Source organism: Dryobates pubescens, chromosome 20 (assembly GCF_014839835.1).
Source record: "Dryobates pubescens isolate bDryPub1 chromosome 20, bDryPub1.pri, whole genome shotgun sequence".
Taxonomy (NCBI): domain Eukaryota; kingdom Metazoa; phylum Chordata; class Aves; order Piciformes; family Picidae; genus Dryobates; species Dryobates pubescens.
In genome coordinates this window covers 17993170-18019345 of record NC_071631.1, presented here as the reverse complement: position 1 = coordinate 18019345, position 26176 = coordinate 17993170, and the positions used below count along the sequence as shown (strand labels likewise).

General features: G+C 59.3%; 1 protein-coding gene across 3 annotated transcripts; it reads right to left on the bottom strand.

The window, feature by feature from the left end:
- Positions 1-319: 319 nt before the first annotated feature.
- GRIN2C (glutamate ionotropic receptor NMDA type subunit 2C) lies at positions 320-18980 on the bottom strand. Of its 3 annotated transcripts, none has more exons than XM_054170971.1 (14): positions 18924-18980; positions 18108-18328; positions 13542-13965; positions 11342-11937; positions 10498-10612; positions 9502-9713; positions 8961-9129; positions 7541-7694; positions 5323-5448; positions 5002-5231; positions 4087-4247; positions 3390-3577; positions 2473-2705; positions 320-2094 (listed from the first exon to the last, which is right to left on the bottom strand). In XM_054170971.1, exons 3-14 carry the CDS (start codon positions 13947-13949, stop codon positions 652-654), a joined length of 4035 nt encoding a protein of 1344 aa, XP_054026946.1. In that variant the 5' UTR covers positions 13950-13965; positions 18108-18328; positions 18924-18980; the 3' UTR covers positions 320-651. The 3 variants fall into 3 exon arrangements, with proteins under 3 accessions (XP_054026946.1, XP_054026945.1, XP_054026944.1); XM_054170970.1 differs by lacking the exon at positions 18924-18980 and adding an exon at positions 18481-18576; XM_054170969.1 differs by lacking the exon at positions 18924-18980 and having other exon boundaries at positions 18108-18580.
- Positions 18981-26176: the final 7196 nt, after the last annotated feature.

Genomic DNA, 26176 nt, shown 5'->3' with positions numbered 1-26176 from the left:
CATGTCATGTCACAGCTCCCTGCCTGGTTTGGGAGCAGCCCTCTCTGACCTGAGCTCACGGCCAACCAAGCCCAGCACCCCAAAAACCTGAGCAAGTGCCATAACTCTGGCTGCAGTGCTGGGCTCCAGCCTTGGCACAGGGATTATTCCTCAGCCCAGTCTGGTGAGTTGCATTTTCCTTCGTGGTCAGACAAGCACATGCCAGAGTTCAGCAGCAAAGGGAGGTAAGCAGGGAGGGGGTGCACAGGACCACGACCACCAGTGGTGGGGTAAAGCCAAGGGCAGCCCCAGAGAGGATGCTCTCTCAGGATGGAAGAAGGGTCCCCAGCAGGTTGAAAATGTCTCTTTAATGACCAGGACATGGAGTTTCAAGTCCCTTAAATGAAACCAGAACGTGACAGCAACACGGTGGCAATGAGTCTGGTGTCCCCGATGCCAGCGCTGCCTGTGGGTTGAGCCCAAGCCAGTGCGCGCTGGGCGCCCCCCACCAAGCTCCTCTGGACCCGCCGAGCTGCTTGGAGCATCCTGCTGCCAGCACCACAGGATCCTGGAAGGCTGGAGCCCAGCTGGGAGCCACTGGCCAGCCCATGGGGATGCCGTGGCAAAGGGCAGGCAGAGAGATGCAGACGCCCTCCCCCCCGTGCCCCTCCATCACACCTCTGACTCCAGGCTGGAAACCCTCCGCCAGGACCCGCCGGCGCAGGGAATCGTCACCCCACGGACTACCGGAGGGTCCCTCCTCTCCGTGCCCGCCGCCCGCAGCAGGGTCGGCTCCCCGCGCCTCCCGCAGTCTCTGCAGCCTCCTTCCCAGCGCCCGGCCCCCCGGGCACAGCCCGCTGGCACCCCGGGGTGGTCACGGGCCGGCGGCGATCCCCGTGAGAGGTGTCCCAGGTAGAGAGGGAAGTTGGCGTAGGAGTTGATGCAGGCGTACGTCGTGCACGCCGGCACGGTGGCGGTGGCACGGGGGTTCTGCCGGCAAGCTTCACGGTAGGACGGCAGCCTGGCCACGGGCGAGCGCGCTGCCAGCCGGCCGGTGGCCTGGAAGCAGCGGGAGCCACAGCCGTAGGCGGCCTCGGCTTCGGGGAAGAGGTCGGGCACGTCGGCGCGGGTGAGCGGGTGGGCGGCAGCGCAGCGCCGCAGCCCCCCGGGCCGCCGCTTCTCGCCCCTCTCCCCTGGCACCCTGGCACTGCTTGCCCGGCGGCTCAGCCTCTCCCGCTCCAGCCCCGCAGCCTCCGGCCGGGCAGGCTCAGTCTTGGCTCTGCAAGTCCTGGTGGCCTTCGGGAAGGCTCCACGAGGGCAAGATGCAGGCAGGAAGGAGCTGCCCACCTCCCGCCTCTTCTCTGCTGCTGAGAGCACCCGAGGCAGCGTCCCCGAGCCCCCGTGTCCCCCATGTCCCCCATGTCCCCCGTGTCCCCCATCCCCTTGCAGCAGGGGAGTGTTCTGCAGCCGGTCCCCTCGCCCTGCCGGCCGCTTGTGCTCCCTGTAGATGTCCGGTGGCGGAAGGTCCCTTGGGGATGTGGGCGGTGGGAGGGGAGGTCCAACATGGTTCCCCACCAGCACCTGCTCCCCAAATTCTGCCCCCGGAGAGGTCTTCACCAGGAGGTGGGGGAAACCCACCAGGGCTTCATCCCCAGCACAGCCACCCCGAAACTTGAGAGGGTGGAGGAGGCGGGGGACGTGCTCGTTCGCCCCTCTCCACTTGTCCTCCCCGGGCAGCCGCGGGTCCACAGGGACAGGCTGGGGCAGCGGTGGCCCCAGAGAAGCACCTTTGGGAGCGTAGCCTCTCCCCACTCTCTCAGAGGGGGCCGGGCAGGAGGAGGGGGCTCGGTGGGCACCGGTGCTGTTCTGCACCACGAGCTGGGGGGCCCTCAGGGAGAAGGTGGTCTGGAGGTGCTCGCTGCGGTTGCTCCAGTCCTCGATGGTGCGGGTGGCCTGCTCCAAGGAGCCGCCCACGCTGGCCGTGGACACCATCTCCTTGGCTGCCTGCAGCATCTTCAGCACGTTGGCCTGGGCCGAGCTGGCAGTGACGTCAGGCGTGGGCACCCGCCTGGGGCTCGCCAGGGTCTGCACCCCGCTGAAGCAGCTGTAGATGCCCTGCAGAGGGAAGAGGAGCGGGGCCACCATCAGCAGGGGCACTGGGGTCCTGCAACCACAAACTTGCCAAGCGGAGGTGCTGCTGCTGAAGCAGCTAATGGCACCAACGTCCCCTGCCCAGCATCCCCCAGCCATGCCAGGGTGGATGACACCATCTTCCATCACCCCTTTCCCCAGGGATGCTAATATGGACATGGGATCATTCCCAGAGCTGAGCTCTTTCCCCAAAACCTCCCAAAGGAAAGGTCATATCAGCATGAACATCTCCATTCCCTCCTCTGGGAGTCAAAGGGACAATGCCCACCAAGCCATGCCCATCACCATGACGCTGTGGGGTGACATCTGGGCCCCTCAAGAGCCCCTGCCAGCATCACTCACCCTGCTGATGGCCAGGAGGAAGTCAAGCTTGTGGGACTTGGGGACAGAGTGACGCAGCTTCCAGTAGACGAGGTGCTCCCAGGCAAAGACCAGGAGGCTCAGCCCCATGGCCACCAGCAGCATGTAGAAAACCCCAGCCATGTTGTCAATGTCCAGCTTGCTGCTCATCACCTCGTTCTTCTCATTCTGGCAGATGCCTGACAGCCAAACTGTCTCCAGCTTCTGGGTCTCACCTGGCCACAGACATGCACAGTGATGGTGGGGGTGAACACGACCCTCCTGGGCATCATCTCCCCAAGGACAGCCCCAGCCCAGCCCCACTCCACCACGTCTGAAGGAGAAGAATGCCACCCACAAGCCCCCTGGAGCTGTTATCACCTAGGCCTTGCCCTTGGCCTGAGCATCCCACCAGTCACTTGTCCTTCTCCAGGACTCTGTCTCCCCACCCATGCATCAGTCAGCTGTGCTCAGATTCTCCCCCTGGCCCTCTGATGTCCTGCAAGGCCAGCTCCAGAATTTTACAGCCTGCAGGAAGAGGAGGGAGCCCTGGATGGAACAACCACCCCCAGCACCCAGCATGAGAGCTGCTGCTGGATTTAATGTCCCCTGAGCATAGCTGGTGGAGAAGCCCCTTGGTGGCATCCTGCAAGGAGCTGCACAGGGCCTGGTCACTGAAGTGCTTATCTCTGGGTTAACTTGCAGGGCTGGGGTGGGAACAAGGATGGGGACAGGGCTAAGGAGAAGCTCAGAAGGACAGGGCTAAGGAGAAGCTCGGGGGACAGGGCTAAGGAGAAGCTCAGGGGGCAGGGGACAGGGCTAAGGAGAAGCTCAGGGGACAGGGTTAAGGAGAAGCTCAGGGGACAGGGTAAGGAGAAGTTCAGGGGCAGGGCTAAGGAGAAGCTCAGGAGGACACCCACCATCTCCCAGGAACTGGAGCAGGGCCAGGTCGATTGCTCTCTTCCACCGCGAGTCCTTCTGCAGGGCGATGCCGTAGCCGGTGGTGGCAAACACCTTCCCGCTGCCGATGGTCACCAGCTTGCAGCCCTCGTCCTTGCCTGCCATGTAGTTGAGCACCGCCGCGTCGTAGATGAAGGCATCCAGCTTCCTGCTCCACCAGCGGGACAGAGGGTGAGGGGGAGGGGCTGGTTTGGGGCGGGGGGCTGTACCTCTTTACGGGAGCTCTACCCCTTTGGGGTAGCTGTAGCCCGTCTCGGAGGGAGGTGTGTACTCTTTGAGGGTCTCTGCCCCATCTTGGAGAGCTTTAACCCCATTTGGAAGGGAAGTACCCAACTTGGCGGGGGGGGAGTGAGTGCTGTATCCCATTTGGAGAAGCCATACCCTGTCTGGGGGTGCTTCATCTGGGGGAGCTGTATGAAGCTGTACCACATCCGCAGGGGGGCTGTACCCTTTTTGGGGTTGAGGAGGGGGTTGTACCTCATGCAGGGGAGCTTTACAGAGCCATCCCCATCTGGGAGAGCTGTCCCCAGCCTGGGGAGCCCTTATCTCACTTGTGACCCCAGCTGAGGAAGCCCCACCCCTCTGGGAGTCTCTGTCCCCATTCCGGGGGGTCATATTTCATCTGGGGGTGCTGTATCCCCTCTGGAGGGTCCCTACCCCATTTTGAGGCTGGTTAGGGCATCCTCCACGGAGCGCTGGTTGTACTTCACCATGTGGGTGTGCATATCGGGGTAGTTGCTGCGGATGTTCCTCTCGGTGCTGCCGTTGGGGACGGTGCCGAAGCGGAAGGGAGGGTACTGCTCCTGCGGCTTCTGAAACTGGCATGGGGAGCCCCAGGGAGCCGCATCACACTGTGGCCATGTCCCTGCCGTCTCCCCTCTCCCCGCAGACAGCCTCCATTCCCACCTGGCTGCCAGTGGCATGCAGCCTCACCCCAAGTTTTCCCCACCCAAACCCAGGGTTATGTTCTGGGGATGCCAGCCCAGGTGCTGGTGACACACAGTGCCCCCACCTCCCCCAGGTTCTGCCCACCCAAACCCAGGGTTATGTTCTGGGGATGCCAGCCCAGGTGCTGGTGACACGCAGTGCCCCCACCTCCCCCAGGTTCTGCCCACCCAAACCCAGGGTTATGTTCTGGGGATGCCAGCCCAGGTGCTGGTGACACGCAGTGCCCCCACCTCCCCCAGGTTCTGCCCACCCAAACCCAGGGTTATGTTCTGGGGATGCCAGCCCAGGTGCTGGTGACACGCAGTGCCCCCACCTCCCCCAGGTTCTGCCCACCCAAACCCAGGGTTATGTTCTGGGGATGCCAGCCCAGGTGCTGGTGACACGCAGTGCCCCCACCTCCCCCAGGTTCTGCCCACCCAAACCCAGGGTTATGTTCTGGGGATGCCAGCCCAGGTGCTGGTGACACGCAGTGCCCCCACCTCCCCCAGGTTCTGCCCACCCAAACCCAGGGTTATGTTCTGGGGATGCCAGCCCAGGTGCTGGTGACACGCAGTGCCCCCACCTCCCCCAGGTTCTGCCCACCCAAACCCAGGGTTATGTTCAGGGGCCGGGTGTCACCCCCACCTTCCTGTCGCTCAGCCCCGACACGGTGTCGATGTACTGCTCCTGGATCATGAAGGCAGCCAGGTTGGCTGTGTAGCTGGCGAGGAAGATGACGGCGAAGAAGGCCCAGATGAGCACCATGATCTTGCTGGTGGTGCCTTTGGGGTTCTCAATGGGCACAGAGTTGTTGAAGACCAGAGCCCACAGCAGCCACACTGACTTGCCGATGGTGAAGGTGGGACCTCCTGGTCCTGGAGGACAGGGGACAGAGGGGACAGCTGCCAGCACAGCTGGGGACGGGCACCACCCCCTCCTGCCCAGCTCCCTCCTCCTGCAACTCACTCTTGCCACTGGTGAGGTTCTGGTTGTAGCCAACAGGGCTGAAATACTCAAACACGAAGACAGTGATGGCCACCACGGTGAGGCACATCACAAACATCATCACCCACACGGCCGGGCTGTAAGGCTCTGCAAGGCAAGCAGGACTCCGTCAGCCCCCGGGACACCCCGCGGCCCCCTGGAGACCCTCAGGAACCCTCCCCAGTGTCACTCCTTGGAGAGGAGCCAGGGGCTAGCAGCACCACAGTCGAGCAGATCCACAGGGGACTGGGACATCTATCAAAGGAGGAAAGGCTGAGACCTGGGGCTGGTTAGCTTGGAGGAGGCTGAGGAGGGAGCTTTACAAATATGTGAGGGGTGGGTGTCAGAGAGCTGGAGCCAGACACCTCTTGGTGGTCCCCAGTGACAGAGCATAAACTTGAACATAAGAAGTCCCAGCTAAACAAGAGAAGGGACTTCTTTACTTTGGAGGTGGCAGAGCACTGGAACAGGCTGCCCAGAGAGGTGGTGGAGTCTCCATCTCTGGAGACTTTCAAGGCCACCTGGATGTGTTCCTGTGTGATCTGCTTTAGGCAGTCCTGCTCTGGCAGGGGGTTGGACTCTATGTTCTTCAAAGGTCCCTTCCAAATCCTACCATCCTGTGAATCAGGAGAGAAGGGGGTTGCTCTGAGGCGCTCATCAGTGGAAAGATACTAATTAGATACTGCCCATCTCCAGGGCCATCTGCAGGAGGGTTTCCCATGGGATCGTAGAGCCCTTCATGGCTCTGACCACAGGAACATGCCTGCAGCAGGCACAGGACCAGCCCCTCAGCCCCATTTAGGCCCTGGCAGAGCCCCTCCAGAGCTGGGATTGGGCAGCAATCCCCTGCCTGGCCGGGCTGAGCTGGGATGGGGCAGCAGGAGGCATCTGAGACCTCAACGTGTGGCTGCCGAGGTCCATTTGTCAGCACGTCCTTCGCTGTCAGCCAGCACAGGCCTGCCCTGACGGGGATGCAGCTCATTAGCAAGGAGAGCGCGGAGCTGCAGGGACCACTGGCTCCTGCCCTGCCGAAACAGGGGCCTGCTGAAGGTGACCCCCACTCTGAAAGGAGGGTGGTCAGGACCTGTGGTATGGTGGGGGACAGGAGGGATAAGATGTGTCCAGGCCGATGATGTCCTACAACCCACAGCATCCCTGACAGCCACACCCACCTGCATGCTACAGAATCCCTGGTACCCACACCCCACAGCATCCCTGGTATCCACACCCCACAGCATCCCTGGTACCCATGCCCCACAGCATTCCTGGTACCCACACCCCACAGCATCCCTGGTAGCCACACCCCACAGCATCCCTGGTACCCACACCCACCCACACCCCACAGCAACCCTGGTACCCATCCCCTGCAGCATCCCTGGTATCCACACCCCACAGCATTCCTGGTACCCACACCCCACAGCATCCCTAGTACCCACACCCACCCACACCCCACAGCATCCCTGGTACCCACACCCCACAGCATTCCTGGTACCCACACCCCACAGCATCCCTGGTACCCATGCCCTGCAGCATCCCTGGTACCCACACCCATCCACACCCCACAGTATTTCTGGTACCCACACCCCACAGCATTTCTGGTACCCACACCCCACAGCATCCCTGCCACCTCCACCCCACAGCATCCCTGCCACCCACCCACTCCCTCCAGCTGAGCCACGGTGCCACTGCTGTGCCCTTGCCGAGAGCCCCAAGCCCTGCCAAGCTCTCATCCTACATCTCCTGCTGACCTTGGCCAGTCTCCTCCCCTTCCCAGGCTGCAGCTCTGCTTTTCAGACTCAGTAAATAGAAGTTTTTAGCCCTGGTGATTTCCTAAGCCCAGCTTAGCCACCAGGCTCTGGTGACGGTGGCAGGGAAGAGATGCCCAGAGCTGAGCTCAGAGCTGGCAAATCCCTGCCTGGTTTCCCCCCATGTCCTCATCCTCCCTCCTCCACACAAGTAATGAAGAGGAGGCAACCACCCATCCCAGCCTCCATCTCCTCAATAAAAGGATTATTCAAGCGAGGAGAGGAGGAAGCCCCAAAGCCAGCAGCACAATCTCCTTCCCTTATGACTTTGGCTTTCCACCCCCCCTCCCCCCGAAGTTATCAAACATGAACGAGATTTCTGATCTCCTCTAGTCCGCAGCCTGAGATGAACATGCAGACAGACAGACAGAGAGAAGGAGGGACGTGGGGCTCACCCAGGAAGGCAGAGGGGGAGACGGTGCCGTTGCTTCTGGCCACCATGACGCTGATGCCCGTCTCCACGAAGGGCACGGAGAAGTCCACGATCTCGGAGCGCTCCTCGTTGATGGTGAGGGAGCCGATGGCCATGTCTGCACGCCGGTAGTACACCTGCAGGAGGGGCAGCCGGGCTCGGGGGGGAGCACGCGGCCCGGCAGAGGGATCCAGACCACCTGCCCCAGCCATTCCCTCATCGCCAACGTTTCAAACCCCTACATTTTGTCCTTTCTTTAAATTCATTTTTGTCTCTTTTTTCCTTCTTTTGTCTTTTTTAAATCTTTTTTGGTCTTTTTTTTTCCTCTTTTCTCTTTTTTTGTCTTTTTTTCTTTTGGTTTTTGTCTTTTTCTTTTGTCTTTTTTCTTTTATCTTTTTTTTAGTCTTTTTTGTTTCTTTTTTTCTTTTTTCTTTTTTCTTTTTTGTCTCTTTTGTATTTTTTTCTTTCATCTTTTTTTCTTTTTTCTTTTCTCTTTCATCTTTTTTCTCTATTTTTTTTAAATCTTTTTTTCTTTTGCCTTTTTTTTTGTGTGTTTGCTTTTCAATATTAGCTTCTTAAATGACCACTGGCACAACCACAGCCAGATGTGGGCTCACACATTTTCAGCTGGCTCCCTCCTCATCCTCCTCCACCAAGCTTTCCCCATAAGCTCCACTCATGCTGAGTTGTCCCCTGCCAAGGGTCCCACCACAGACATCCTGACCCTCATCTCCAGCAGGGAGTTCTCAGGTTCTTTACCATGAGGGTAGTGGAACACTGGAATGGGTTGCTCAGGGAGGTAGTTGAGGCCTCATCCCTGGAAATATTCAGGGTGAAGCTCTGGGCAACATCATCTAGTTGAGGATGCCCCTGCCTACTGCAGAGAGGGTTGGACTGGATGACTTTTGGAGGTCCTTTCCAAACCAAACCGCTCTATGGTTCTATGTCCCAGGGCAGCAGCATCCCCAGTGAGGGCTGGAGGTAGGGTCTGAGCTATCACATGCTCACAGGATGTCAGGGGTTGGAAGGAACCCAAAGAGATCATGGAGTCCAAACCCCCTACCAGAGCAGGACCATACAATCTAGCTCAGGTCACAGAGGAGCACATCCAAATGGACCTTGAAAGTCTCCAGAGAAGGAGACTCCACAACCTCTCTGGGGAGCCTGTTCCAGTGCTCTGTGACCTTTATAGTGAAGTCCCACCTTGTGATGGGGTGGAACCTCGTGTGCTGCAGCTTACATCCTTTGCTCCTTGTCCTATCCCAAGGAGCAAGTGAGCAGAGCCTGTCCCCTCCCTCTTGACCCCCAGCCCACCAAAATTTATAAACATTTATTAAATCCTCTCTCAGTCTTCTCTTTTCCAGACTAAAAAGGCCCAGACTAAAAGCCATGCCCACTCTCACCTCCCCAATCATGCCGTTCCAGACCCCACGGACAATCTTGCCATGTTTGCCATTGGTCACCAGATAGAGGTCATAGGAGAACTTCACTGCCTTGGCCAGCTTCTTCAGGATGTCAATGCAGAAGCCTTTGCAGCACAGCTTGGTGTAGGGATCCACGAGGCCATTGGCACTGAAACCACACGAGGACAAAATGGCTTGGCCCAGCCTCAGGGGAGGTTTAGGCTGGGTGTCAGAAACAAGGAGCTTGCAATCACAGAAAGAGAGATTGGCCATTGGGATGTGCTGCCCAGGGAGGTGGTGGAGTCACCATCACTGGAGGTGTGTAAGAAGAGCCTGGACAAGGCACTTGGTGCCATGGTTTAGCTGATTAGGTGGTGTTGGGTGAGAGGTTGGATTTGATGATCTTGGAGGTCTTTTTCCAACCTGGTTCATTCTGTATTCTGTAAGCAAAGATGCTCTGAGCACCGGGGTGCCCCCCTGGACACCTTTTGCCTGGTGGGAGTGGTGGCCAAGAGTGCCAAGCTCCACGCTGGGTGCTCACCTCTGGGAGGAGTTGGTCTGCTTGCGGCAGGGCACGGTGTTGCGCACGCAGACCCCGGTGCTGGGGTCGGTGTTCTCCACGATGACAAAAGGCCTCTCCTCCAGCGTGGCCACCGTCAGGTGCCGGTTGTCCACCACAGGCTGCATGAAGGAGCCGTAGCGAGGCCAGACTGGGTACTTCATGTGGATGATGCCTTTCTCCCACTTGCCCACCTGCCCGTGAGGGAGAGCACACGGTCACCCCAGTGAGGAGCTCTGGAGGTCACACAAGGTCTCGTGTCCATCCTCCCCACGCCTTGTTTCTCCCACAGCTTTGTTAGGCTGGAGCTCAGCCGTGGTGAGACCTATCTCAGCATCCCTCTCCCCATGCACCCACTTCAAGGTGCTTCCTCCTAGGTCCCAAGCACCAGGGGAAAAGCTTTGCTGACTCTTGTCCCTTTCTGTTGGACAATTCTCACTGAAGCCAGTGCCTGACAGTGTAAGATGCCAACAAATTATGCTTCACCCTGCATGTACCTTAGGGATGAAAGGAGAGATCCTTTTTAACTGCTCCTTAATCTGTACTACAACACTTAATGCAGATTCTCTAGCTCAGAAGAAGGTGCTTGCAAAATGAGGCCTCTCCTTCCTCCATCTGTCCCACCAATGGCACCACCCAAGACGGTGGTGTGCTTGGTGAGCACAAACCTGGCCAAACTTCACCCAGTGTGGTTATTTTAGACTAGAAAAGCCCCTTCACACAGCTTGGTTCAGGTCTAGATGTTTGGGTACTGTTCTCCAGAGCTGCATTTTTGCCTCTTTGGGAATTTTTCAGCCACATTACAGGAAAAAAAAACCCAGTTGTTGGCAGAGCTGTGGTGCCCAGCACTGCTGTAAAGCTCCACAGGGAGCTTCAGACAACCTGCCCCAGAGTGAGGCCTCAGCCTGTGCGTGGCTCCAGGCTCTCCCTGCCCAGCCACCCCTGGCTGTGCCCATCCTGGGGAGTCAGGGGTCCTACCATCTCCCAGAGCCGATGCTGGTTGAGCGTGATCACCACCATGGTAGGTCTGACCAGGTAGCCACCTTCATTGAAGGAGAAGTCTCTGTGCTCCCACGTCACGTTGAGGAGATGCCTGGCAGGACACAACACCCATAAGCCCCTCTCTGTGCATCCCAGCCCCAGGCAGCACTCCTCCTCCTCCAGCTCTAGGCAGGCTGCCATAGGTCCCATGGAGAGATGTGGATCTGAGAGCTGAGGATTAGGTTTATCTCCTCTGCAAGGGACAGCAAGCCCTGGCATCAAGGAGACACCAAAACTGGACAGCTGCATAGTTGAGGATGCACAGACTGCCAGAGGAGCCCTGTGGTGCCTTATCTGCACTGCAAAGCAGAGATGTGAACCTTCCCCCACCCTGAGACCTTCCATGGTTTCTGGGTTGCTGACAAGCACAGGAAAAGGCAAGAGCTTCTCTGGGGAGATGCTGATGCACCCCGTAACAGATGCCCCAGGAGAAACCCAGTCAAGAGGCATGGACCAGCAGCTGCAGCCTACAGCAAGCATCACCATCCTGCCTACCAGAGCCATCCTCCTCCTCCACCCCTTCCATCTCCATAGGGAGGTGAAATACTGGAAAAGGCTGCCCAGAGGGGTGGTGGAGGCCCCATCCCTGGAGACATTCAAGGTCAAACTTGACGAGGCCCTGAGCAACCTGATTGAGTTGGAGACATCCCTGGTGACTGCGGGGGGTGGGGTTGGACAAGATGACCTTCGAGGATCCCTTCCAACCCAACGCATTTTACGGTCCTACAGTTCTACGACGTCCCCATTCCACGCCCAGCCCGGGGGGTCCCCAGAGCCTCACCGGTAGAAGCTGTTGTTGGCAGTGGTGGCCCCAGCAGGCGCCCAGCAGTCCCTGCCCACCTCCGGGAGGTAGCCGTGGGCCCGGAAGAAGCTGGCCGCCCCCATGGCGATGATGGCCACCCCGTCCCGCACCTTCTGCCGCAGGCTCAGCTTCCAGCTCTCCGTCACCACGCTGACCAGGCCCACGGGGAAGGAGGCGGGCGGCACCTCCATGTTGCCCACCGTCAGGCTGGGCACGATCCAGACGTAGCCCGGCCCCACCAGGCCGGCTTGCTCCGCCATGGCAAAGAGGTACTCGGCCTCCTCCCGCGAGCAGTAGACGATGAGGACCTGGGCGTCGACCTGCCGCAGGAGCCGCTGCGTCCTGGAGTCGCTGCGCTCCTGGCTCATCTCGAAGGTGAGCACCTCCTGCAGCTCCCAGCCGAAGTAGCTGGCGTCCGTGAAGGAGCGGATGGCCTCCAGGAAGATGCTGTAGCCCGGGTAGAGGCTGGTGATGACCGTAAAGGAGCTCCAGTCGTACTCCTCCAGCACCTTGAAGATCACCTGGATCTGCTGCTCGATGGAGACACCCAGCTGCAGGAAAGCCGAGCCGGGCTCCTGCGGGGCGAGAAGGGGTCGGGGCTGCTCGGCACCACGGTCCAGGGCTCTTGCACCCCCCTGAATTCGCCATCAGGAAGGGTTTGGAGGGAGCCAGGAACCAGAGTGGTCCATGGGCTAGAGACACCCTAAAGTGTGGTCTCCCAGCATCTCATCCCATGCAAAGGGTCAAACCCTGCTGCCTCTCCTCTGTTTCTCAGTTTATTGAGCAAAACTTCATCCATCCTCCAAAGGAGATGAAGGATTTCTTCTCAGACAGGAGAAGGAGGGAACAAGGGCTCTGCCAAGAGTGTAAATCCCATCCCAGCTCTGACTTGCTACCTGCTGTCGGAGCCTGCACTGCTCCTTCCCTCCCGCCCCACCTCCCTGGCCATCTGGCCTCTCATTAGCAAATCTTAATTGATCTGATTCTGTCTTAAATGATTCAGCCAATGGCATTTGCAGAAGGTCGTATGCAGGCACCAGGGATTTGCCACCCTGACCTCCTCCAACTCCAGAGAAGTAATTTCTCTGGTGAGAGGTGAGCCCTGGGGAGCTGCAGGAACCTCTGACCCATGGGAGGAGGAGACTGAACCTTCAGACAAGTCCCTCCACAACCCCCAAAATACCCAACACCTAGAGAAAGCTGCATTAAAACAGCCAGGTCACAGCAAACCCATGGGTTTGAGTTGCTTGGGACTTCATCTGAGCATCCTGCACCCACCCAAGTCCACTGAACCCACACGAGTCTATTGCACCCTCTGCCACCCATCCACAGTGAGCTGCAGCTCCGGGTGGTCCGGAGACACCAACGGGTGCAGGCAGGGCTGCCAAGCTGGGACTCTAAACCCCAAAACCTCTGGGCAAGCAGACCATGAAAGCAGTGCTCTGAGGAGGAGCAGGGTGCTCAGTCCAGGGCGCTGCTGCCATGGGAAGGAGCCAGTGTCAGGATCCCTCCAATGCCCAGGCTGGGAAGGGTGAGAGAAGCAGCCAGCAGGAGATAACCCAAATCTCCTCCCGGGAAGGGACAGGAGCCTTGCTCCCATTCATTGCCTCCTGCCCAGCACCCTCTAGCCCAGATCCAGCTCTCCCTGCCACCAGCACTTCCCTGCAAGCAAGTGACAATGACAGTGACAGTGACAGCATCTGATGCCGGTGAGGAGCAAAGAAGCCAAAAATCCTGGTTTAGGCCATGGTGCACCTGAGATGGCTGCCACAGAGGAGCAAGGATTCTCCACACTGCCTTCCCGGCCCTTTCAGGGCTGGATATGGCCCCAGTGGAGTGGGGAAGGAAGAGGACAGGGACTGCCAACCCCACACTGCCCTGGCACCCCATGGTGGGTACATCCTGGAGGGGATGGGAAGCATGACACCAGGGAAGATCCTTCCACGGGACACTGAGGTCCCTTTCCCATAAGAGAACACCTCCTTGAAGTCCACTCCATGTCCTGCCACCCCAGCTGGCCACGTTGCTGCAGCCACTGCCCATTCCTGCCCCTGAACCCCCACACTGCAGCCCAGCAGCTCCTCTGTCCTCCAGCACTTCACACTCCACATCTGCCCCTCTCCAGTAACCTCTCCTTTCACCCACCCACCCCTGACGGAGCCCCCAGCAAATGGCTCACCTTCGGGGTGAGGACCACGGCAGACCCCCCGCTGATGCTGATGACAGGGACCTGGGTTTGGGAGGAGATGAAGTCGAGGATCTGAGCCACAGCCTCGGTGCCGACGTTGTCCTCAAAGACGATGCCGTGGATCTTGTGGCTGGCGAGGATGTCGCAGATCTGAGTGAGGAGGGTGCTGGGGTTGGTGTTGTTGACCACGACGGTGATGGGATGGATCTCCAGGGGCATGTCCAGGAAGCTCTGGGGACTCAGGCGGGAGCGGATGTGCAGGGGGTAGGATGTGCCCCCGAACACCACGGCCACGTTGACCACCGGCTCCTCGGGGCCCGGCAGCAGGAGGTCGGTGAAGGCAGCCGAGCAGCCCAGCACCATGGACAGGAGCAGAGCGTGCGCCGGCGCTCTGCCCATGTCCACCGCCGCGTCCCTGCCAGGACAGGACACAGCCCCTCGCATCCAGCCGCCTGCCAGGACCCCCAGCCCCACTCGGCCCAGTCCTCTCCACCACCCCGGCACTGCACAGGGCGCGCTGACCCCAGGACGAGAGGGAGACCCTTGTTCTTTGGAGGATGGAAGTGGTGGAGGGATGACCACAGGGCTGTACCCACCGAGCAGCCCAGTGCCGTGTCTCCTGTCCCCAGTCCCACCAAAAACTTCTTCAGGTTGGTCTTCCCTTCCCTCTACAGCTCTATCCTAATACCACCGTCACCATCCCCCTCCTACCCTTACCCCCTCTCCAGAAGACATCACTGGTGGATGCTCCTTATGGCCCCTTCGGCCAGGGGAGGGGACAGCAGCGAGAGGTGACGGGAGGAGCTGGCAGCTCCCTGGTGCCTCTCCCCACAGCTAACAGCCACCTTTAGCCCTTCAAGGCTTTGCCCTTGCGGTAGGGCTCAACTCTGCAACCCCCCGTGCTGGGATTCTGCAAGGCACACAAGGCACACAGTCCCCAGAGCAGTTGTCTCCTGCCCATCTCCCTGCCCCAGCCCCCTCACTGCCACTTCCCAAATCCCATCCAAAGCACCACCTGGTCCATTATCTCCAGATGTTCCCCCCCAGACACCATCCTTCAGATGTACCCCTGCTCACCCATACCCCTCATGCTTGTCCCCCACTGCCATTGCCTGCCCAGCTGAGACACCCACCACACCACGTCTCTGCCAGCAGCACCCAAAAGCCTGGCTCTGGAGGGAGGTGTTTGCGCACATCCTCCCTGCCAGGCCCCCAGTCTGCCCCCGAGTGTGGATGCCCATCCCTCAGCAGGCAGGGTGACAGGTTTGGGGGGCTGGGGCACACCTCTCTACCCATGGCAATACATCCCCGTGTTGGAGCTCACCCCTTCCTCAGAGCCCACCAGCAAAACCAACCCATGGTGAGACCTGCAGCCAGGGACACCCAAGCCTCGCTGCCCCCCACTGCAGGAATCAACATCCTCCCAGTGCCATCCCCCCAGTGCCACACTGCGCAGCGGGGAGGGGGACAAGAATTCCTCTGCGGTGGCACCGGCCGCGCGCTGGTGTCTCTCCATGCAGCAAGCTGCCAGCTGGTGCTCAGAAACATCACTAGCAATTAAAAGCTGCTGTTGCTTAACACATCCTCGGCACAGCCAGAGGAGCCCCTCGCCGAGTCCCGCTTTGGTTTGGGGTCTGGGCTGCCCTGGGGAGCCTCACCCCAACACCGCTCCTTGCCGCAGTGATGCGCAACCCCTGGCACACCGCGACAGGACCAAAAGGCAGGACACAGATGCAGGATGCCTGGCTGGGCACTCTGACGGAGCTGCTGGGCACCCTGAAAGAGCTGCTTGCTGAGGATCTGAGCAGCAGGGCTCCATGTGTCCCCACCCCCCACCCCTGACAGGCAGGGGACACAAACCCTGTGCCCCAATCCTGCACCTCATGTGGGTACCAGCGGGGCTTGAGCAAACAGTTGGGCACTAATGCTCACCAGGCAGCCTCTCTCTTGGCCTGCTGGGTCACTCACCCTCAGCACCCCACCCTCACCCAAGCTGGGTTTGCCCTGCCTGGCCGCGTGCCCCTTGCCACCCACATGGCAGCCAGCTGAGCCACAGGAGCGACAACGCCACACCGATGGGCACAGGCAGGGCTGGAGAGGGTGGTGGGTGAGTCATGCCATGCTGGCAGCGTCCCACGCCCTGGCATGGCCAGCCCAGTGGTGGGGCAGCCTGTGCCACCCGCTCCTCACCACAAATCCCTGCGTATTTTTAGTCCCATGATAAATAATTCATTGGGAATCCAGCACCAGCTACCCGAGTCCAGAGGAAGGGGAGCAGCATGCCACCCAAAACAAACACAGCCTCTCTCCCAGCAGCTCTGCCAACCTGAGCCCTCCTCAAGGACATTTAAATATACTCTGGGCCCTCCTGGGGACTGCTTGGGTTGGCTTGTGCCAGCCCTGGCATCTCACCCATCCCAGGCCTGTAGCCTTTTCTTCCTCAGCCCAGCTCTTCCCCGCACCCAGGAGCCTGTCCTAGAACCGAGTAACCCAAGCACAGGCCACCTGCCCCTTCCCCTGATGCCAAAGACTCCTGCCAAGGGGTTGCTCTTCTCCCAGCTGCAACTGGAGGCAGGTTTGCACAGGTTTGGTTTCCCAGTGAACTGAGCCACAGGTAGAAAGCATCCCCAGCGCTCTCAAGTGGTGCAGGGCAGTGGCAGAGGGGAGGCTGGCATTGGCACATCACAACCTTCAGCACCGGCTGAGACAACCAGGGGAATGAATTTCCATTCTTCCCAGGAATCCCAGGCCACCAGCCAGAGCCCTCGGTGGCTGCAGAGGAGGAGGATGGAGGAGTACAGGGCCAGTGAGGCTGGGGCTGGCAGGGGCTCCAGAGATGGGTCGGAGCCAAGGTTGCTCCAAAATGGCTGGATTTGGGGATGTGAAGAGCAGCCAGACCCTCCAGCCCTGCTGACTCGCTGCTTCTAGCCTGATCTTAACATGAGGATGCTGGAGGGGTACAGGAAAGTGTGGGTTTGGGGTGAGGAAGGTAAATGGCAGGAAAGTGGTAGAGGGCAGAGGAGAAACAGAGCCTGTCCCTGTGCCACTGCCTGAGCCAGGGCTGCTCCCAGGCTCAGCACAACACAGCAAAGCCCTCATGGGCTTTCCAAAACCCCCACAAACACACACCCACACACACACATTTTTCAGCCTCTTGCAGCAAGCACTGTGGGGCTGCTCCTCTGGAAAAAGGCCTTCCCAAAAGGGAGGTTTTCCAGCTGGGCAAAGGGCTGGAGGAGCAGCAGAAAGGTGGCTCTGGCTGGGAGCCCAGGCTGGGCAATCCTACCTCCCAGCAGCCTCCCTGGGGACCAGAGGACACCCACAGAGCTGCTCAGTGGCTTTGGCACTTGGGGCTTTTTTTGGTTTTGGTTGCTTTGGAGTGGATTTGAGCAGGTTAAGCCCCTTGCTAGGCACAGCTTCACCTGACACGCCAAACACCCGCAGAAACCTCCTGCTAAAGGCGCCAAAAGCGAGGCCTTACCTCCCACCACCCCCTGAAACGGCATTTTAACGCAACAGGGAAAGCTTACTCCTAACTCTGAGCCTCCTTTCTGCCCTCCCTCTCCCCTGCTCTGAGGTGGAGGAAGCTCATGCAGATATTTTGACCTCGAGGAAGGGAGAAATCAAATCCCAAAATGCAAAATGTGGCTCAGGAAAAAGAAACCTCATCCCCACCCCCCCTCAAACAGCCTCCGAGCCCAAAAGCCCACGGAAGGAGCAGCCTGTGCCGGGGAAGGGGCATCTGCTGCCGAAGGATGCAAAGAGCAGAGCAAACCTGAACGTGGTGGGAGCCATGCAGGGAGGACAGGGGGCACCGGGGAGGGCACCAGGTTCTGCCAGGGCTTGTCATTTCCTGGATGGGGAACATCCCTTTAGAGCAAGGAGAGCTCGACGGGAGCCCCCCCCCCCCCTCCCCCCCTCCAAAGGAGGGAAAACAACAAAACCTCCCCAAAGACAACTCGTCGCCATCCCTGTCCCCGTGCAGGGAGGACAACTCGGGAGGAAGGAGCACTGGCAGCCCCCGCCTGGTGCCAGTCTCCTTTCAACCTTCACCTGCCAGTAGCCAGCATCACTCCCCTCTTCCTCCCCCTGCACCTCCGACAGCAACAGTTGCGGGCCGGGGGCTGCGGGCCGGGGGGCTGGGGGTGGGGGCCGCGCTCGCACGCACCGAAACGCAGCTTAGAAAGGTCGAATATGGATTAACCAAAAATAAACGGCAAGTGTCCTGCCTGTCGCTGGGTTACGCAAGGTGGCAGAGGGGGGGACGCAGGGCTGGTGGCACCCAGGGAGGTCTCCTTTCTTGTTCCTGCCTCCCGCTCCCCCCCCAAAAATCCCCACAGCACGGCTCCCGCATTCCAGGCTTACCCCGTCCCCTGCCCAGGACGTGAGCAGGAGCTCTCGGGGATGCTGAGGCAGAGATAAATGTCAAAGGCAAACCCCCCCACAATCCAAAGAGAACCCCCCGCCCCATCCCTAAAAGTTACTGTCGGCAGGGCCAAAGCGGTGGGCAAAGCCCGTCGGGGGTCCTGGTTGTCCCCCAGCCCGCCCGGTACTTACGGGACTGCCGCTGCTGGGTGCCTACATGCCCCGGGGCTCCGGCGGGGCTCCTCGTCCCACCGGGGGCTCGGCTCTTCCCAGCCCTCTCTTCCTCCTCCTCTTCCTTCGGGGCAGCTCCCAGGGGCAAGTTCGGCCCCCGCCGCGGCTGCCGCGGGGGTCCAGCTCCCGCCGTCGGTCCCGGCTCGTCCTTGGCGGCGGCGGCGGCGGCTCTGCAGCGGCGGCTGGAGGCAGGGACGGGAGCGGAGGAAGGAGGGAGCGGGAGTGAAGCGGGTGTGCACGGGGGGGGGCCCGGTGGCAGCAGGTGTCTCGGTGGCCGCCGGGCCCCGGCAGCCATCTCCCCCCTTCCAAACTCCCCTCCTCCGCCTCCCCGCACCGGGACCGGAGGGGCTGCCCCGGCGGGACGGAGCCGGCGGCGCTGGGGAGGGCTGCGGTGATGTGGGGGGGGCACGGGGGCGGTAGAAGGACAGGACGTGTGTCCTCCCGCCTCGCCGCAACTTCGGGGCTGGCCGCCAGCCCCGGGGACGGGAGGGGACGCGGAGGATGGAGGCGGGCAGCTCTCCTCTACCCAAACGTGGCCCGCCTCCCCTGGCACCCGGGGCCGGCCCCACAGCTGCGGAGGGCAGGGGGCAAGACACCCCCCTACCCCACCCCCTCCTTCGTCCCCTTCCTTTTTTCCCAGGGGGAAAAAACTCACGGCAAAATGACACAGCTCTTACACACACTCCCGGCCCCTCCCCGTGCGCTTCTCACCCCCTGCCCCAAGCTGGAGGGGTGCACACCGTTTCAGTTGGACTCAATACCCCTTCCCATAAATACCTTCCAGCCCTGTGTCAAGTGAGTTGGTGGGGACTGGCCTGCTGCCCCCCACACACACTCCCCGGTGCCCCCCAGCCGGCGCAGGGCAGCCCCAGGGTCCCCGCCGGTCACAGGAAGGGAGGGTGGCACAGAGCAAAGCCCCCGCCGGCAGCAGCAACCTCCAGCTGTCACCAGGACCAGTATTAAAGCATCAGCTGATCCCTCTGCACTGGTTTAGAGCGTGCCAGCCTGGGGGGAGAAGGGCGGGTGAGCCAGCAGGGGAACGGGGGAGATGGGCAGGGATCCTGCCGGGGTCTGCTTGCCCCCACCTGGGTGCCCACTCTGCCCCCAAACCAGTTTATGCTCTGCAGCAGCTGGGCTGTGGGGACCACGGCTCCTGGCAGGGCCTGGCAGCGGCTAGGGCACAATTCAGGCCCCTGTCAAGGGCCTGCTCCCAAACCTCCCCTGCCACGGCTCAGAGCCACCCCGACACTGGGCATCACCCTGGGAGGATCTGCCCGTCCCTGCCAGCGTGGGGTGCCAACAGTGCCCACAGCCAGGCGCTGCCCTTCTGCCTGCCCCCCTGTGCAGGTGCCCTGCACGGAGACATCATCACCCAGACCCAAGTCATTTAAGACTGTTGGGTGGTTGCCACCCAACCTGGCACTGCAGCCACTGGCAACAGCATCCCTGTGGCTGCAGGGCCCCTGGAAAGGCTCTCTCCAGAGAAGTTTCAATCCTGCTGCCTGTAATTAACCATCAGCTGCTTGATCCAGGACCTCCCTGCACTGTCCCCAAGGCAGCCCAGCCACCCACTGTGGATGCTTTCAGGGCACCTCAGGGTCACAAGAGAAGAAGGAGGAAAAAAAGGTAAAGCCCACAGACAAAATACATGTTGGGCTTTATTTTAATCCCTGTGAAAGCAGCACCTGCTCTCTGTGGGAGAGCTCAGCCAAATCTCCCAGGCTGCTGGGCTGGGGGGCCTTGGGATGAGGGGGGTATTGGGACCTTGGACCCTTCTCTCAGTTGCCCACTGGCCTCACCTTTGTCTCCCAGGTTCAGGCAGTTCCAGTTGCCCAGCACTGCCTGGTTCTGCAGCACTGGCTCTCTCTTGCCCGAGGAGAGGAGGTTGAAGGGTTAGCAACAGGTCCTCAACTCGTTTTTGCTGGGCAACAAAAGGCTTGCCTTGAGGTTTGACATTGAAAGTGGCAGCAGCTGCATTTAACCCTTTCTGTTGCCTTCGGGGTCAGGTGTGACAGGGCATGAGGGGATCACCTTTCTGAGGACCTGGGCCCCTGGAGCTGGCACAGAACCTCCAACCACCCCCATGCCCTTGGTGCCCCCCAGCCCCTGGCATCTCAGTGGTGTCATTTAACCCCTCCTAGGATTGGCTGCTTCCTGGGATCCCTTGGAGGGTCTTGTGTCACACCTATTTCAGCCCCAGTGATGTCTCATGGAGAAAATGATTCCCAGCAGAGCTGTCAGCATCCAGGTGGGGCAAGGAGGGCACCAGCACCCCCCTCCCAGAACCATACCCAGCTCCCTGTCATGCCCAAGACCCTGCAGAATCTTCATCCCATGGGACATTTAACCTTCATCCCAGCCCAAACCCTACACATGGGACAGTCAGTCAGTTCCAGGCCTGGTGCACAGCTGGGGGGTGTCTGCAACACAGGACCCTCCCCAGCCATGTCTCCTTCCCCTTGGGAGCCAAACTCCAGCAAAGCAAGGGGCTGCACCGGGGGCTTGCCTCCAGGTTTTCAGTTTTCCTGGCAAAGTCCTTCAGTGCCTTAAAAAAAACCAAGCCCACAACATTTTTTTTTTCTGGGGGAAAATGCAGAGATGCCCCAAATCCACCCACCCCCTCACCCCCCCCATCCTGATGCAGCTCATGGGAGCTGTTCTGCTAGCATCAAAATACTTTATTAGAGCATTTAATCAACAAAAATCCTTTTTGCAGCAAAACAAACCAACCAAACAAAACCCCCAATCCTCTGATGGCCACAAAGATCCAGGTTGAAACAAAAGCACCAGCAGCACCCCCAGATGAAGCCTACAACCTCAGGAGATGCAGAAGGACTTTGCCTCCTGATTGGAAACCTTTGATTTCCCCAGCCCCTTGGTGCCACCCTCTCTGGGGAGGCTATGCCCTCTTTGCCCAACTTTCTGGGCTGGGTGGGCTTAACACAAGCAAGAAGCTGTCTTCCCTCCCTCTTCATCCTCATCCTTCACTCCACTGCAGTGATACCTTGCTGTGGGACCTTTGGTGTCACAGTGAGTCCCTCATCCATGGCCCTGACTCGGCAAGAGAGCACTCAGCCAGCATCTCCTCGGTGTATTTTCTTACAGGAAGCTCTGTGAGCCAGCTGATAACTGCAAGGCACCACACTCCAACAGCTCCTTCTGCAGAGAGGATTCCACTGGCAGGCAGGCCAGGGGATGCAGGGGGGATGCAGGAGGACCATGTCAGGAGGCTAATGGTAGTCCAGCTTTGCAGCAACCCATCCAGGCCAACACTGTTATCATCAAAGTGCCTTGGTCCCTACTCAGGCTCCCTACATCCCATCCCAGCTCCACTGGCATCTTCCATCCCAGGCTGGGGTAAAGCCCTAAGCAGCATATCCTGCCCCAGCCCACTTCATTCTGGTTCCCTCAGCCCTGCAAAGTCAACAGGAGCCCAACAGCTCCCAGTATAATCCCACACCCAAGCCCATAGCCACAGCATCCACCCCAAGGTGCACCCACAGCCAAGGCAGCATTGCACAGCTTGAGCCAATGTCTGTAACACCTCCAGCTCTGCAGGACAAGCCTCTAAATCAGGACTTTGGGAAGGAGAAGACCCGTGGCTGTGAATTCCTGGCACAAAGCTAAAGTCATCCCTGGAAGGACAGGGTGGCAGCTGGGTGGCACAGCCCATTTGAGCTGTCCCCATGAGCACCTGACACATCTGAGGCTTTGCCACAGACCTCCAACCATCCCAGACTTCCATTCATCCTGGACCTGCACCCATCTTCATCCTGCACCTGCACCCATCTTCATCCTGCACCCATCCTGGACCTGCACCCATCTTCATCCTGCACTCATTCTGATCTTGCCAACCATCCTAATCCTGCACCCACCCTGGACCTGCATCCATTCCAATCCTGACAACCAAACTAATCCTGCACTCCAGTCCTGCCTGTCAGCTGCCAGGCCCTCTTCCCCAAAAGTCTGGCCTAAAATTAAGAAGTTCTGAGCCCAGCTACTGCTGCTCCATCCTGTCCCTCTGGGTCTCACTTAAGAAGCAAATGCGGGTGTAGATCACCTTCAGATCACATTCAGAGAGAAGTTTTGAACATTAGGAGGAAGGTCTTCACCATGAGGATGCTGAAATACAGGAGCATGTTGCCCAGAGATGTGGAGGAGGCCCCATTCCTGGGGACATCCAAGGTCAAACTTGATGGGGGCCTGAACAATCTCATCCAGTTAAAGGTGTCCCTGCTAACTGCATGGTGGTTGGACAAGATGACCTTTGAGGGTCCCTTCCAACCTGATACATTTTGATTCTTCTCAAGCTCCTTTCAACTTCATGGCCACCCACAGGCACCATCCTCATCTTCCCAGCCTGCTCCATCCCCTTCAGGGCTTTGGTGCTTAACTAGCCACAGAGAGCTGGTTGGTATCTCAGACCTCAGCAGCCACAAAAGCAATTGAGGCAGGAACCAGGACAAGGAGAAAGGTGGGAGAGAGGCCAGGGGATGGTGCTGTGCCCAGTCCACACACAGCACAGCACAGATCCAGCACAGCTCCACTCTGCTGCCACCACTTCCTACCCTCATGGTAATTGAGGGAGCTAAAAGAAACAGGAATGGTTCTATCCCTGCAGGGATAATTCCTCCTCCTGGGCTGTCCCAGAGGTTGGGGAAGAAGCAACCAAAGCTGTCAGGTTAGAAATGGAAATTTCCCAGGAAGGGAAGGAATTCCTTCTTTCTGGGGCATAAACAGCCCTTGCCCTCCACAACTTCACTCCATGCTGTTGTGTCCCTGAACAGCTCAAAGCAGCGGCTGGGAGTTTACATCTCCCTTACCTCTGCTCCCCTCCTGGCCTTGAGAAATGGACTCCAGAAGATTCCTCCAGCACAATTCACCCCAAGCAAAGGCAGAAGCTCTGGGCCCATGCACCCACTCTTTGCCCCAGCACAGCACTGGGACCACAGGCAAGATTTTGGGAGGCACAAAGCACCCTAGCAGGGTTGGATGTCCAAGGCTGTGAGTGGAAACCATAAGCCTCAGGTAGGTTTGAAGCCAAGGATGCCCTTGGAGTGGGAATGGAAGCCAAGAGCCTTTGGTGGGTGTGAAGCCAAGGATGCCTTTGAGGTCCTCCTTCCTGTTGTGTCAGGAGGGAAGCAGTTCCCTGGGCACAGTGGAGCTGGGAACCCACTCCTGTGAACCGAACCTGACACCCGAGCTCCAGCCTGTTCACCATCCTTGCCCAGGGCTGGGGACGGCTCTGGAGAGAAGAGCACTGGAGAAGATGAACCCAGGAGAGCGAGTGGCCGGCACACGCAGGGGCCGGTGCCTGTGCCCAGCCAAAGCGCTGAGGTCAGCGCTCTCCTGTGCCATCTGTTCCCCTCCAAGCCCCGGCGCGGACGGACTGGTCCCGGCTCCCGGCGGCGGATGCCGCAATTCGGTGATGCATGCGGTGAGGGGACGGCAGAAAACCGGACACCGCCTCTGCAGCTGCGCTAACGCCGGGCGCGGGGCTGGGGAGGGAGCTGCCGGGCACGGGGCTGGGGAAGGAGCTGCCGGGCACGGGGCTGGGGAAGGAGCTACCAGTCACGCTGTGGAAAAGCTTCTTCACCCTCTTCTTCTGGTGGTTTTTAACCAGCAGCACAGCTCTGCACTGCCGGGCCAGAGACCTGGCTCAAGAGGTTTTATCTCTTATTCCGGAGCACAGGTCACCTCCTGCTTCCCAGGCTCTAAACGCTCCTTGGAAAGGGCCAAGCTCAGCCAGCAGCCTGTTAGCAAAGTCAGCCAGCCCTCTGCTCTTGTAGCCCAAGTGGAACTGCAAATTGCAGCACTGACAAGAGCTTCGGGGGTGTCCCAGCCCTGCTCTTTCCCTGGGTCACTCCAAGCTGCTCAGGGCTGAGAGCCCCCGGGCAGAGGAGCCAGCCTGCACAGCTCTGCAGATGGGGAAACTGAGGCACAGCAGTGCCAGGAGGTTGCAAACACCTCGGTGAACTTCCTGTGCAGCCATCCCACGCTGTGACCAGCTCTCTGCTGCATAACCAAGCCTGGTGGCCTTTCAGAGCAGCACACAAGGCAGCAAAGGGAAGCACAGTGTGGGGAGATGTGGGATGGGAACCACCCAGCCTCACCTGGCTGGTCTCAAGGCTGTCCCTCACCATATGCTGCTGGCCACCAGCCTCATTAAAGCTAAGCTGAACCATAATTCATCAGAGCAGGGAAGTCCACACTAAGGGATGGCAGTGACAACTTTCAAGCCTTTCAGGCCTCCTTCCAACAGCAGAGGAGTGTCCCTCAAGGCATTGCCTTCCCAGCTCCTTACTCACCACGGAAAGTAGCTTTGGAGCTTCTCCTCCTCCAGCTGCTTCAGAGAGTGGAGGGTGAGGGGGTGGCTGCCCCTCTCACCCCTGTGATCACCACAGTGGGGACATCCTTGGGGCAAACACAAGGATAATTAAACCTAAATGCAAACCCTGAATGCGACCAGGAGCCTGTGGGGAACCTTCAGCCTGCTCAGAGCCCAGGCTGGGGCTGTACAGGCAGCAAGAGAGGGGCTCACCCCACTCACCCTAGCCCCGGAGGTGCCGGGTCACCCCTCCAGCACCACTCAGCCCCTCTCTCTCCTTGTTACCGGCCTCCCAGCGCCACCTAACGACACAGAGACCAGGGACGAGAACCTTGCTGGGAAACTGAACGCATCCAGTACCTGGAGGAGAAAAAACAGAGCCCCAACACCGATGTGGAGGCAGAGGAACCCCAGGCTGAGGCTGCATGCAGCAGAGGAAGGGGGAGCTAGAGATATTGAAAAGGGATTTACATAATCGTAATGATCCTTGCTCTGCCCATGAGGCTCAGTCCTCCATCCCTGCCCTTCGCTGACCTTGATCATCCCATGGCTTTCCCACAGCCCAGCATTAACCCCAGGGCCTTGGCCAAGGTCTGGGTTGAACAAGGACACCGGGCTCAGCAAAGACAGATGCTCCCCGTAATCTGCTCTCACTGCCCCAAAACTACCCTGAAGCACCACCAGTTTGGGACCAGCTGGTTGTGGGTGGCCTGCCTCATGGCTCCAACAGCACCCTGACAGCAGCATGCAGGGTGACGTGGAGGAAAGCCCTGGGGAAGAGCCAGCTCAGCTCTTCCCAGTGCCTGCAGGTTTGAGGCAACCACAGCTCCTTCACCAACACGTTCCTGGCTGGGCTACGTACCCAAGGGGCTGCTCCTCACCCTGAACACAACCCCCCTCAGCTCCACACCCTCCTTTCCAGAGTGCTTATTCACCTCCAAACCCAGAGCTGATGTAATCTCCCTCTCAAGAGTTCAGCACCAGGACTGCATCAGCTGCCAGACGTAACCAGCACCACATCACACAGGCAGCTGCTCCACAAAAGCTTTATTGCTCGTTTGCTACCAGTCCCCACTAGCACACTTCCTGAGCTCCTTAATGAGCTTGCAAATGAGATTGAAATAGAAAGGAGGAAAGGAAGGAAAGGGAAGGAAGGAAAGGGAAGGAAGGGAAGGGAAGGAAAGGGAAGGGGAAGAAGGAAAGGGGAGGAAGGAAAGGGGAGGAAGGAAAGGGGGGGAAGGAAAGGGAAGGAAAGGGAAGGGGAAGAAGGAAAGGGGAGGAAGGAAAGGGGAGGAAGGAAAGGGGGGGAAGGAAAGGGAAGGAAAGGGAAGGAAAGGGGAGGAAGGAAAGGGAAAGAAAGGGAAGGAAAGGGAAGGGAAGGAAAGGGGGGAAAGGGAAGGAAAGGGAAGGGGAGGAAGGAAAGGGAAGGAAGGGAAGGGAAGGAAAGGAAAGGGGGGGAAGGAAAGGGAAGGAAAGGGAAGGAAAGGGAAGGGGAGGAAGGAAAGGGGAGGAAGGAAAGGGAAGGAAGGGAAGGAAAGGGAAGGAAAGGGAAGGGGAGGAAGGAAAGGGGAGGAAGGAAAGGGAAGGAAGGGAAGGAAAGGGAAGGAAGGAAGGGAGGGAGGGAGAGAGGAAGGGAGGGAGGGAGGGAGAGAGGAAGGGAGGGAGGGAGAGAGGAAGAGAGGGAGGGAGGGAGGGAGGGAGG

Excerpts from the sequence above, each read along its gene's own strand:
- GRIN2C (XM_054170971.1), bottom strand. The coding sequence starts at position 13,949 with ATGGGCAGAGCGCCGGCGCACGCTCTGCTCCTGTCCATGGTGCTGGGC. Across the intron at positions 10,613-11,341 it reads GCCAACAACAGCTTCTACCG|GCATCTCCTCAACGTGACGT; the intron begins GTGAGGCTCTGG and ends GTGTCCTGCCAG. Across the intron at positions 7,695-8,960 it reads GGAACGGCATGATTGGGGAG|GTGTACTACCGGCGTGCAGA; the intron begins GTGAGAGTGGGC and ends CCCCTCCTGCAG.